The following is a 13,481-nucleotide window of genomic DNA, read 5'->3' as shown; positions in this document are numbered from 1 at the left end:
GCAGGAAAATTTAGGTGAAAAGCCTGTATGTAAATCCTGCTATGAAAACCATAGCAAATGGCCTTCTTGGTTATACAACAGTGACCACTAGTAGTTTTTAATAAATAATCTACCTTGCTGGGATGTTTTTTAGATAGTAGGTAAGGAACAATTGGTTAAATAAGTGTTTAATGTTACTGTGAAATATGTGGGGCAGATATCTTAGAAAGTAGCTCTGCTGAAAATTGCTTTTCCCTCCACCTCAGTATCTTCCATTTTCATCAAGTTGCTTGCTCAGCAGCTAAATTTATTTGCTGTATTTAAGTGCTAGATGAAACTGAATTTTTTTTATTTGTGAAATAGGCAGGAAAATATGACTTGAAGGAAATTGGGAATCCTTACTCTCAATAAGAGACTAATTAGCGAACTTCATGATGTGCATAAACCCCTAAGGAGGAGTTTACAGTGTTTGTTTCCTAAGACCATTTCTAATGAGAGAAGGTACAAGAGACACTTCCTCTATTAACGTTTTTTAGATGAAATACATGGCATGATCTACTTTTGATTTCTAATTACTTTAGTTCTACATTTAATTCCACTCTTGTAAAAGTTGATTTCATTTAATGGAAATCTTAGGTAAGCTTTAGTCAGGGTCTTAATTTTATATAGCATTAGAGAAAAGAGAAACTTCAGAAATAAAAACTGGTGAAACATGCTGCATAGCATATAGCAATATGGAATATTCATTCAAGGATGTCCTCAGTTGCACGCCCAGTAAGCCCTAGCATAGTAGCCAAATATTTCTAAAGAATTATTTAATTACTTTAACAAATTACTAATTAAATGTATAATTTGTCCTCTCTCTCTGTATATATGTATAGAACTACAGCACTTCTGCATGCATTTTATGTACAGATTAGGCATGTGCTAGAATATGTTATTGCACCTACAACTGTTTTGTAACTTCTGGAAACTGGAGTCGTAATTATGGTAAGAGGTGACACGGATTGTATATAAGCTAACAGCAGTGCTTGCCATTGCCTGTTAAGGCGGCCAGTTCCCATTCGCTCCACTGCTCCCTCTGTCTCATATCCATACATGTGTATGTGTTTACATTCTTGTTAGACTGATATTCCTGCAAAACTTTGTCTTTAAACTAGAAAATGGGGTTTTGTTTACTGTTAGGCACTGGCTAACGGATGCAGCAGGCAATACTTTGTGCCTGCTATCCGAGAATGTAACTTGTCAGTCAAAATCTTGTTACTTTTTGAAACTGTCTGTCTTTGAGACATTTACCTTTATGGGAACAAATGCTCCTGAGTTCCTCCTTTTTCTGCCTGACATAAATAGCTGGATAGCAATTAGAGCAGCAAGCAGATCAAAGGCATTGGTCCTCTAGTGAGTGTGTTAAACACTACGCTAAAGATCCCGGCTCCTGGATGAGAGTTTAACGTACTGAACTGTTGGTTGCAAATGCACTGGCTTAATCTTCATCAAAGGATGGGCAGACCTGTGAATTTCAGTGATTATTTAACTGTTTTTGTTTTTCTAACATAAACACACTGAGTGGAATATTTTGCTTAATGTGAAACAAAGGCTTAATATCAGCATGGAAAAACAAGTAAAAATAATAAATAAGTAAATATAGTTTAATTTAAAATGTATTTTCCTTATTTAGGTTCAAAGAAAGGACTAACATAAAGGACAAAAGTAATGACTGAAAAGAAATTATTAATATGGTCCTTTTACTGTGTCTTGAAAAACCACATCCCTCTTAGGGGTTAGTTTCACAGTTTAATCTGATCTTAACGTTCATTGCTGAGAAAAGTCTACTTTTTAGCCCTTCCTACTGTGTTTCTCTACCTGATTCCCATGTGTTTGTGCAGCAGCTGGATCAGCCAGGTGAGCTCAGCCCGGTCATTTCCCCGGGTGGCCACACCGGCTTTTGCAGATGGAAGGAAGATGGGAAATATCTTTTTTTCTTTTTGGCATTTTAACCCAGTTGGGAAACTGTGGTTTGTCTCTCAATAAATGTCTTTTCTCCAGTGTGCTTTCCTATCCTGAGAAATGTTAGCTATGGTTCCAATGTGATGCTGCATTTGTGTTTTACAAAAACAATACTTGGTTCATTGAAGCAAGTCTAGTCGAAGTACCTTACAGCTGTCAGCGTAAGTGCCTCTGGAGTAGCTTTTTATGAGAACTTTCCAGATCATCTGACTTTAAGATTTTTTTATGTTTTTAACAGAAATCTTATAAAAGCAGTTTGTTTGTTTTCCATGAAACTTCTGATTTGGTTTGGTTTGGTTTGGTTTGGTTTGGTTTGGTTTTGTGATTAGATTGTAAATGTCACTGGAGAACTGCTAGGTATCTCACTGGTTAGTTTCTCAACAATGTGCTTCAAAGCAAAAACTTTAAAATAATATTTTAATAAGTAACATGAGTATTTCAAACTTCTAAAAAGGTTTACTTTTAGTCAAGATCAGGGCAGATAGTCTTATCAGCCTGAGCCAAAGGGGTTTAGCTATCCTGGCCCAATCGATTCTTCATTCACAGAATTCCAAGGTTGCCAGAGTAAGTTGCTGTATTTTTTGCATTGACCTTTGTTTAACCTGTTCTGAGACTGCCTCTAAACACAGGTCTGCTGGTTAGAGATAGATGTGGAATGCAAACAAAAACAAAGCCTCTGGCACACTTGAAATGGGAGATGACCATTCCTTTTTCTCTTGCACCAATTCAGAATAAAGGAGTTGTGGATGATCCATTCAGATGGCAAGCTGATTAATATCACATATTTCCAAAGGCACAGTTTGTCATAATAGATAAAATCAGGTTTACACTTAGACTACGTAAAGTCTTAAAAAGCTTTATTCCAAGAGTTGCTTTTGCTCTACAAAAGGATAAATTGAATAACCCATAATATCAGACAGGAATATGAGATGAAAGAAGTTTGAATCCATGACTCTCATTCAGTCTAGCCATACATAAAAAGGAACTGAAGAATTGTTTTCATAAATGCACATTAATCGTTATCCTTCATATTTCCATTAAATAAATAAACAAAACATGGATGATGTTAAAATGCTACTTCAATGTATTGTGACTCTATGAAGAAGTTATTCACTTTACAGCATCAAGTAACTAAAAAATAGATAGACCTCTGTCTTTAGTTTACTATAATCTGTCTTTAGTTTACTATAATCCTTTAATTCATCTAGAGACTCTAATAACAGAAAGTATCAAACATCTACATGACCATTATATGTCATCATTTTAGATGTGTCTGGGTTTGGTGTAAGAGGAATCTTCTTGCGAATCTTTTTGCTCAAAATCTAGAGTGAAATATGTGGCAATAAAGTTACAGTTGTTAAGTGGAATCATTGCAATTTGCTTTTCTGATGTTTTTGTTTATTTGTGAGTATATAGTAATTCTATAACCACCAACTCAAATCCATACAAAAAAGCTCATACCTCTTCTTTATCTGTATGGCCACAACTGCAAAGTAATAATTTTTTGAGGCAGTGAGACCATTTTTAAATAGTAAAGCTGAAACTCAAATGCATAGTTTGCTTTCCAAAGATCAGACTCTTTCTACATCTACTTTCTTCCATTTTGCATAACTAGTGGATGACTAGTGAATAAAAATTATTCTAGTTTTGATTAATTTATCTCAGACAGTGTAGTCTTAAAAAAGCAGGCCACTTCTAACTTAGGTATGAAAGTTATTTCTCATTTTGTTTCTTATTTCTTTTTTTTATTTCTTATTTTGTTTGTTATTTAGAGATTATTTGCCTAAAAGCCACATGTATTGCAACTTGCGGACAAAATTGCCTCACCCATAAGGAATGCCAGAGGAAGAATCTTGCTCCTGCAAGGAAAATTCTGCTGAAACACTAAAAAATTCTTTGATTCCAGTATAATAGTTGAGGAAGTTTTTGTGGTATGAATCTAGCCCTCTGACATCTGTTTGCCTTTGAATTAACCAGAGAAGCTCCCCTGTAACCTTGAACCTCTAGTCATGTTGTAGTTCTGTGATTTCCCAAACATCTGCTGGGGACTTTGAAACCACCACATTCATTTTCTTATGACCTAAGCTGCAATTTAACTCAGGTCTCTGAAGATGAAAGCCAAGGAAGCCTCTGCAGAGAGCAGAACACTTTCCAACGCAGCTCTCAGCCTGTGGAGATGCGAACAGCTGGCCTGCTCTCCCATTCAGGTTGGGAGGACTTGTTGGTTCCAGCTCCCTGTCAGACACCTGAGGAAACCCCATTTTTCTTTTTTTTTCTACACCCACTCCCTGAGGCAAAAGCCAGCAGACCCTATCCATCTGTCTGGAAAACCTGGAAAGAACCCTCACTTTTTTCTTTTTTTTTTTTTTAAACTGCCTGTTTGAGGTCTTCAGATATTACAGAAATAGGAATAAATTCCCCACAGAAGCAGCAGGACTAGAATCAGTTTTGCAGTAGAAAATTTCATAACTTTTGCTAAATCTTAACAAAGCCTCCTAGGTAGTTTTAAAACTGTTTTGTAGCATGGAAGAGAAGTTTACAAAAATGATACCAACAAAACACAAAGCTTTAGGTTCAAAGTAATTCTGGACATGGATTTTTAAGGAATTAGCTGATGCCAAAACCAGGTATATTGATGTCAGTGAAATTTTCTACAGAAAGGTGTCCTCAAGTACAGCATAAACTCTCAGGCAATAGCTATCTCAGACTAAGGAGTCAACATTCACCTGGGATGGAGGAGGCCCAGATTTAAGTCTGCTCTCTGCATGATTCACACACAACCTCTCACAACCAAAGTGAACGACATAATCTCCAGACTTTTCTAATGCAGCTCTCAGTCTCCTTTAATGAACTTCTTGGAAAGAGGGCTTGTTTTAATGTGGAAAAATGTAGAATGTAAACCCTCAAATATTTTCACCAGACAGAGCTTGCATTCCTTGGCCAGCCCCAGCTGGAACTTATTGTCAAGGTTGCTGTTCATCAAAGGACTCAAGCAGAAGTAGAGCCTTTTTCTGGTATTTCTGTAGCACCTGTACAGCAGAGCCCTTCTCCATGCCTGTGGCTTTTTGGTCTGACATATGACTACTCAGAAACACACAAGTAAATAATATTCAATGCTAATCTCACAAATAGTCCCTTTAGGGCCACAGCTAATATGGTGCACTTAAAGTTAGGCATGTGCTCAATTATAAAGTTATTACTGAATCAGAGGCCTTGGCGGCTGAAAATTTGATTACGGAATATTTCAACTTGAGAAAAGCCCCTAGATTAAATGTGGGGTTTTTTCATACAAAGCTCAGACATATCAAATAATTTCAGAACATTCTTTTCACTTTTAGTAAGCTTGTGCAAGATATGAAGTTGGAAATGTCTTCAAATTAAGTTTATAAAAAAGTATACTTTTCAGATGTCAAAGACAGTGTGTGCAGAAGACAGAAGTCTGCAGTCAGTGTGTAAGAAATCCAAAGATTTTTTCCTAAGCATTTTGGTTTTCTAAATTAAGTTTTTAAAATTAAGATTTAGTTAATACTTTAATATTCAAACCAACCAGAGCATTAAATGAAATAATGTTGACTTAACCTTCTTGTAACTCTGTATTTCATGACAGTTACCCCAAAGATTCATTAGATCTGGTCGACAAAAGGAATTAATGATGTAAGTGGTGATAGAAGTAACACTTTGAGTGGAAGCTACTCAAAAATCCTGTGAAGTGTTACCGTAATTAAGTGCCAAAGTCGGCTCTGGCATGATCAGACCTCAGCATCGACACAGAAGGAGTTGCACCCATGTGCAATGAATGTGATTGTTGCCCCTGACTGAGCCCATTTGAGATTCCCCACTCTTTGACGGAATTTCAGTCCACTAGTGAAACTGGAGTCGGGCAGGGGAACTTTGTGCACTGCACGGCTCATTGAAAACAGCTCTGCTGAGTTTCACGCCAATGTACACTGCAGGATGGGAGGGTGTGATGCAGCCGGGGGTGGTGGGATCATGAGAAGAGGGGGAATAGGAGGAACAGTGTTGATTGACTAGTTCTTCTAGTGACCCTGAGTGGTCAGTGGAGAGAAACTGCCAGAGGCCTTGGGTGAGCTGCTCTGTGGTCTGCCTCTCCTCCCGGACCATGATGGGAAGCCAGGCAGGGCAAACAGCTAACATAAAGAGAAAACTGCACGGTGGAAGTACTTTATGCATCTTCACCTACTGTATGCAGATCTCTCCAGCACTTTAAATACTATCTGACTCCTCCAGAAACAAATGCATTTTCTCTTTATAGTCCTGGTATCTTAATTAATAATTAAGCCTGTAAAATATGCAATTAAACTTTAATTTTATGAAGGTTTGAGAAGGATAATCCAAAACCTTAATGAAAGCAGGCTTTTGTAAACAAGTCCCCTCGTTGCCTGGAGGACACAATGTATTTCACATAAGAAGGTTATTTGTAAAATTGGCCCTGGTCCAAATTTAGATGTAAGCATTTGCTTAATCTTAATGAGCTCCATAATGTGCTTACAGGTAAATGCATGTTTAAACACATTGCTGGAAGAAAAAAAAGAAGGCTGAGGCTGATAAAGGGGCTTATCAGACTGAAAAATAACAAGGGGAGAAATATAGTTACTTGTCACCTGGAACTGTTCCCTGCTGTTGCTTGCCACTAGCTCTTACTCGCCCAGTGGAAAAGGTGACGTGGCTCTAGGAGCAATTGGCCAGGGCTGAAGGCTCCTCTACACTCTTAGCAAAGTGTGCATGGAAACCCAGCTCTGAAATCACTCCTTTTAATTTTTCTTTTTTCTAGATATGATTAGAAATTTTTGCCATTTTCTCTGACACTTTACACATACATGTAAGCTATACATACCATTGCTGGTAGGGAGGTACATTTTTCTTGTCATACAGGATGTTGACTTTTCATTGAAAAAATCTGTCTCCCCCAGAAACAAAACACTCTTAGCTGAGAAACAAAACTTTTCTGGTTTAAGTTTTCTTATTTTTTGACAAAAGTCAACATTTTCCATAGAAAGCTCGTGTTCTTTGTGAGGTTCTTTTCATTCAAAACAGTTTCGCTGGCTCATATATTTATACTGTAGAAAACTACATGAGCACATCATTATTTTCTATATGATTCATTGCTGAGGCAAAGTGGTAATAATAAAGACAGTCAAAACACACGGTAATGTCGCCTGGATCTTTGGTAATTTGAATCTTTCAGGAACCACGATATGGACACTGAAAATAATAAATAATATTTTCAAGTGTTAAATTCAGCAAATCAAACATTAGAAATCTTTAGGAAATTAATCAAGATGAAGTAGAGAACATATCATGCCAGAGTTTGTTTGCACCTGGAGTACTTAATACAGTTCTGTTCCCCATATCAAAAAGAAGATGATAGACCTGGCAAAGTTTCAGAGAAGAAAAAGAAGGATGATTGATGGTATGATATGCATTTTATACAAGGAAAAACTAAATCACTTCAGATTCTTCAATGTAGAAAAGAAGCCCTGCTAGAGGACGAAGCAGTGCTCCTTAAAAGCACAAGCAGCACAGAAATTGTGGATAGGTATCAGTAGTTCACTGTCCTTTCCAGTAAAAGACTTTGGGATTATTAAATGCAGCTGGAAGGAGACAGATTCAAAACCCTCTAAAGGGGTCAAGTCCTACCTCCTACAAACAAGACATTCAGACTTGTTTCAGTATTTCACAAAATCCAAGAGAATCAAAGGGAAATCAAAATAACACATAGATTATACATAAAAAAATGCCCAACCCAACATTTTAGAAATTACCATTTTTAAATTAGAGAAAGGAAAACGTCAAAGAAGGTTTTGCTAATCATAATGGTTTGCTTCGTAGGTAAATGCATCCCGCCAAGAAACCAAGCTGATGGAAGAATGTGATCAGCTCATTGAAATAATCCAGCAGAGACGACAAATAATTGGAACCAAAATCAAAGAAGGAAAGGTAAAAGCTTTTTTCTTTAGATCACAAGTAGGCCAACATTGCTTCCTCATGTTTATGGCTTTTTGGCCTCAGGTACTATTAATACAAATTTCTAAAAGTCCTTATGTAGTCGTGGGCTACTGCTGCTTTCATGTAAAGAGGAATGAAATATATCAAGATTGTTATGCTAGACCTCAACAATTTATTTGGCATTTGTCTTAGTAGATGTGATTATGATTTTTAAGGATAAACACAGAAATTATGTCACCATAGGTAATGACTAATTAATGATTCCTTCACTCTGTTATATGTCTGACAGTGTTTTCCCCAAAGTTTTCACTTCCACAAAGTGTCACAACATTTGATGCCATGACTGGCAATTATCTACATGAATATTTTAGTCTAGATACTTTAATTATTTATTAAAATACTATCACAAAAATTTGTTCCATTGTCATTCTTGAGAACAGGAAGTCTAACAAAAAAAATTCAAGAACATGCAGAAAATTAAGTGTATGCATTTGTAATTACTGAGGTACAATGATTATTAGTGACAAACATATTTAGCAGGAAAAATCTCCAATATTTAAGTTTCATACATTTTGCTAGCTACCTTTTAACTCAGAAACACATTAACATTGAATTAATGTTCTTATTTTCTAGGTACATGGTGTTTACTCTTTAACTGTTAAACTATCTAAGTCAAATATAAACTCTTCTTGTGTGGGAAAAGCTCAGGAAAGGAGTAAAGTCAAGAGCAGGTTAAATGATTCATGCAGCTGTCAAGATATTCCAATTAACTTGAAATAAAAAGCCTGTAGGCAAGGGCTGACTTAAACATGTTTGAAACCACAGGTCCTGTACATTGTGTGACAGAATGTGAATTTCCTCATGCTGTTAACAAAATATAATTCCCTTTAAAATTGAAAAGATGGCCTTCTGCATTATTGTTTCAACTCTGTTTCTCTATGCAGTGAGACCAGCTGTGCTTCCAATGAAGTAGAAAACTTTCCATCCATTTGGATTTGTGGTATATACATGAGTTGCTGTTAAAAAATCTATTGCTTGCAAAGATGTATTCTAATGTCCATTAGAGCATGGAAGATTTATAATACATTTTACTCCAAATGTATTTGAATACAGCTGATATCAGAATCTATCCCCATTCTTTGTTCTACTGTGTTCCACCAAAAGTTTTATCAGTGGAGGCCCAGTAAAGATCTGGAATGCTTTTCTCCAAATGCTGTGTATGTTGAAAGGTTTCATTGGTTCAAGAGACCCATGTGAAAAGCCACAAGAAATTGTGCTCAATCTACCCTCTTTTAAGAGGGTCTGTGACTAAGAGTCTTTCTGGAAGGTAGGCCATGGCAAATTTGTCTGTAGGACTACAGTTATGCCTACAGAGCTGGAAACACTCAGGTATAAAGTTCTAGTTATGGCTTCAAGGCTGCCAATTTAGACACGCGAGTCTGACAATGTGGTGCAGCTCCATCCTTAATCTCACCTGAAACCTATAAAATCCCACAGAGCATGTAACAGGAAAAAAAAAACACCCTTAAATATCAAGTAAATAAGATCATTTTAGTGCAGACATCATTCCTGCCATTGCAGGGTTGGGTGGGGAGCAGGTGAGACAAGACTCTTCCTTTTAAAGTTTATCATCAGTTATCTTCTTGAAGAAGATATAAAAAAGAATTCGGCAAACACAAAAACCTAGTTCATACATAGACCTCACAAATCATGGCATGCCTTCCAATTGCTAAAAGCTCACAAGGTAACATTTATTTCAGTTCGTTGTTTGTTTTGTTAATTAATAAGTAAATAAAGAGACGAGCTACTTAATAGTGCAGTGAACATTTCCCTGGTTAAACTGATGTAGACCAAATTGTAATCTAGGGAAATGCACAATTAGCAACAATATTATGGCATTAGTTCAAGCTAGAAGCTGATCAGATCATTAGCATTATCAAAATCTTTGTGCTTTCCCAGTATTTTTCTCCTTTTATTGTTTCTATCTTCAGAAGAAATACTGATGTTACAGGACACTAATAATTTGACTAGTATTTTCTTTTTGAAAGTTTTACAAAAGATTTATTTTCTTACTGGTTTCTGTTGTTAGGTAGGGGCACTAAGATACCCTTATCTCTGCTTAGGATGCAATTGTATCTGAAATTCAACTCAGCAACTTATAGCTTGTGCCCTAATTGCTGAGATTGCGAACTTTCTCTTTATTATAAATTTGGATATTTCTGCCAATCCACTTGGTTGTTACTTTCCTCATTTTGCCTGTAACTGGGCCTTAATGCCTTTCTAAACTCCAGAATTACTTAATTTCCTTCCTTTTTCTTACTTCTGTCCAAGCTATGATCCTGATGTGATAACTCTGGGAAGGACTCCCAGACCTTTCAGGAACTAAAAGTTTTGTTAGCCAACATTGTCTGTAAATGGGGGATGGACTTTGCCCCTCCCTAACCTTTCAGCTGATGATTACAGTCACATCTACTGTGTTTATCTCCAGCACATATGTTTGCAGTAATAATAATCAGCTCTCCAGCACTACTATGCTTTTGTCCAGCTAAAAATATCCAACAAGAAAACACCCTGTTTGACTAAAAACACATAATGAAAAGGGCAGGCGTGTACTGTTAGTAGAATTGAACAGCATTTTTCTGTCAAGTTTTATTCTCAGATTATTTTTTATGAAACTCACCTCACTAATAGGAAAAAAGTAGTTCATCTGTAAGATGCCTTTAACACAGAACTCATCATTTCAGGGAAATGGTTATCTAAATAGAATTTAGTTATCATTTTAGCAGAAAGTACCAGGAAATGACGTTTCTTCTGTTGGAAAATAGGCCAGCTGTGCTTGTTTTGGCTCTCTTCTGTTGTTTTCCATGTGGAAAATATTGAGGCAGAAAGGCTTTGCCTGTCCTCTTATTAAAAATGTTACATGGCTAGATGGGGCTTACCATCAGGCTAGTGTGAAAGAAGCTCTTGTCAGCAAAGCCATTCATCTTAACTCCCTCTTTGCATTCGAGCTTTGCCTCAGAAGTGCAAATGCAATCATGATTTGTGACCTTAGAGATGTGACTGCTTTCTTATGTTTCCACTCAAGGTGGTGAGGTTGAGAAAACTGGCTCAGCAGATTGCGAACTGCAAACAGTGCATTGAGCGCTCGACATCCCTCATCTCTCAGGCTGAACAGTCGCTGAAGGAGAATGATCATGCTCGCTTCCTGCAAACTGCTAAAAATATCACCGAAAGGTAAAGAACATGTTCCTCTCAATAAACAGAAAATCCTCAGTTTAAAGCAGATAAGTTGTCACAGTTGCCATATTGTCCCACTACAGATGTGGTCAAAGCCAGGGGGGTTAACTGACACATTCCCAAAAACCACTACTTTATGCTGTACCAGAGTGGGAAGGACCTTACTGTAATGCTAAATCGAATTAGCCCATTGAAAAGAGGAGTAGTTGAAAAAGGGTGCATAATAAGAGTTAGAACAGTAATAGCATGCATAAATGAAGGAGGGGCATGGGCTAAACACACTAAAAAACCAGGTTCCTGGAGGCTGACATTCCTACTCCATGAAAAATTCTGAGATTGAGAAAGAAATCAGGGAGCGAGAACATTCCTTAGAAGAAATTTGGAATTATCTTAATGGATTAATATTGTTCAAAAAATAGCAAGTGCAAGGTAACAAAATGTGTAACTTTGGGAACCTGAAACATGTGTCTCTGAGGGAGCCCACTCAAAGAGGTGGAGATTCAACAGCCTGGGTGTCTAGAAGTTATGGCAGCTGCTGTGTTGGGTCCCTGGATGCAGGTAGTTTGTATTGCTTCTAGGATCTTCAGCGTACCAGATACATCAAGGACCCAAAGACAAGGGAGCAAGTCTTTCCAGGAAAGTGTACTGTCAGAAAATTTGGTCTGGTTTTCAGTGCAACACTGTGCAACACTGTGAATACTGAAACATTTCCAGTGACTTTCACCAGTATTTTCTGATGAAAAAATATTCTGTTGGAACCATCAACTGCTTAGCCATCAGTCAGAGAAACAAAAAATAAGATAATTTATCTGGGCAATGAAGAAGAAAACTATTAAAAGTATATTCTTTTTTAAGCTATTTTTTTTGTCTCTGAGTTCACATTATATCTTCACATTGTCCAGACAGTTTTCACCTAATCCAAAGCATGAAATTCCCCATTCTTTTTTTTTTTTTTTTTTTTTAAGTCTGTCACTTACTCCAGACAGCTGTATGCAGATTCTTTGACTATCAGGCTTCACCAAAGCTAATCATTTTATAAAGAAGCCAGCAACACTGGGTTGCTTATTACAGGTTCAGAGCATTGAAAATCTGTTGAGAAAGGCAAGGCAATGGATAATATCTTCTCTGTCAGACTTGGACCCTGGTTTATATTTTGTCACCAAGCTATGTTGTGGCACTTCTCTTTCCCAGCTGCAGCTGACAATAAAACTACCACATGAGTATCATGAGTAAAAAGCTGAAGGTGAGGGTCTGGGGTTTTTTCAGTATTTGGTGGAACAAGCAGTAGGGCAGAAACCTGTGGAGACACAAAGCTTTTCAACTGACTACCAGAGAATATTCAGAGAAGCTCCAGTTTGAACTTGTAAATATTAACAGTTGCAACATAAATACTGTCACAGGAGAGACTCTTGGAGAGCAGAAATGAGACCGGGTGACGTATGTACCCAATGAAATCTAATTCTTGGCTATCACAAATTGCTGTCTGTAATGAGATGGCTGTGAACACCCTGAAAATCAGCGAATCATTTCAAGCAGTGAATAAAACTGAGGGGAAAAAAAAAAAAGTGCTTGCAGAGAAATTGCAAGTGGAAAAAGAGGCTAAATCTGATTAATAAATTTTTCTCCACAAGTAACTCTTAGCTCTCATATGATGAGCAATATTTTGTTTGCTTCTAGACTGCTCATGTAACAGTCTCACCAGGGCCCTGAGCTCCAGCAGCTAAAAGAGTCTCCTGAAATTATGCTCATTGCATTTCTTCATCCACATATTTCAAAGTAATTCCAGTATAATATTCTCTGCTGTAAGCACAACGGGTAACTATGTATAGCAAAGACATTACACACACTACAGTGATTTAGGTCGTGCATTATGTGCAGTGAGTGAAATGTATTTATCCTAGTAAAAGCCTTTCCAACCAAGTACAGTGTCAGGTAGAGCAGTCAGAAGTACAAGAAGAAATTCAATCCTCTTGAACCTGGTGACATGGTGTCTGAAACTGCGAACTGTTGCGCTCATGGAAAACTAACACACTTAATCACAGTGCACCCTTTGCATAGCCTCAAACAGTCCAAGAGGGCCTGGTTATATGGCCTTCTTCACAATAAATATGTGCTTTATGGGGGTATTTAAAGAAGCTCTTCATCTTAGATACCTTTTTCCTGTTTTATTACCAAGGTCCTTGTTAATTTTGTAGAGGTGCTTATCACTCTGAGTTTGCCTTATCACTCCAAGAAATGCATGTCCTTTTTTCCTACTAGATGTAAAAACACCATAGTGTAATTGCAGATGA

The 13,481-nt window shown here is 37.1% G+C and overlaps 1 protein-coding gene across 2 annotated transcripts in view; it reads left to right on the top strand.

Annotated features, from left to right (window-relative positions):
- LOC104523949 (E3 ubiquitin-protein ligase Midline-1) overlaps nt 1-13,481 on the top strand; it is a 94,229-nt gene that overhangs the window by 55,527 nt on the left and 25,221 nt on the right. For both annotated transcript variants that reach the window (XM_010166683.1, XM_010166684.2), the window contains exons 3-4: nt 7,837-7,944; nt 11,039-11,187. In XM_010166683.1, the coding sequence (XP_010164985.1) occupies nt 7,837-7,944; nt 11,039-11,187 (257 nt within the window). The remainder of the gene's footprint in view (nt 1-7,836; nt 7,945-11,038; nt 11,188-13,481) is intronic.

The sequence above is a fragment of the Antrostomus carolinensis genome, unplaced genomic scaffold, assembly GCF_000700745.2.
Source record: "Antrostomus carolinensis isolate BGI_N321 unplaced genomic scaffold, ASM70074v2 scaffold5624, whole genome shotgun sequence".
NCBI lineage: Eukaryota > Metazoa > Chordata > Aves > Caprimulgiformes > Caprimulgidae > Antrostomus > Antrostomus carolinensis.
Note: the sequence above shows the minus strand (reverse complement) of the source record. Positions and strands in the feature narration are given on the sequence as shown.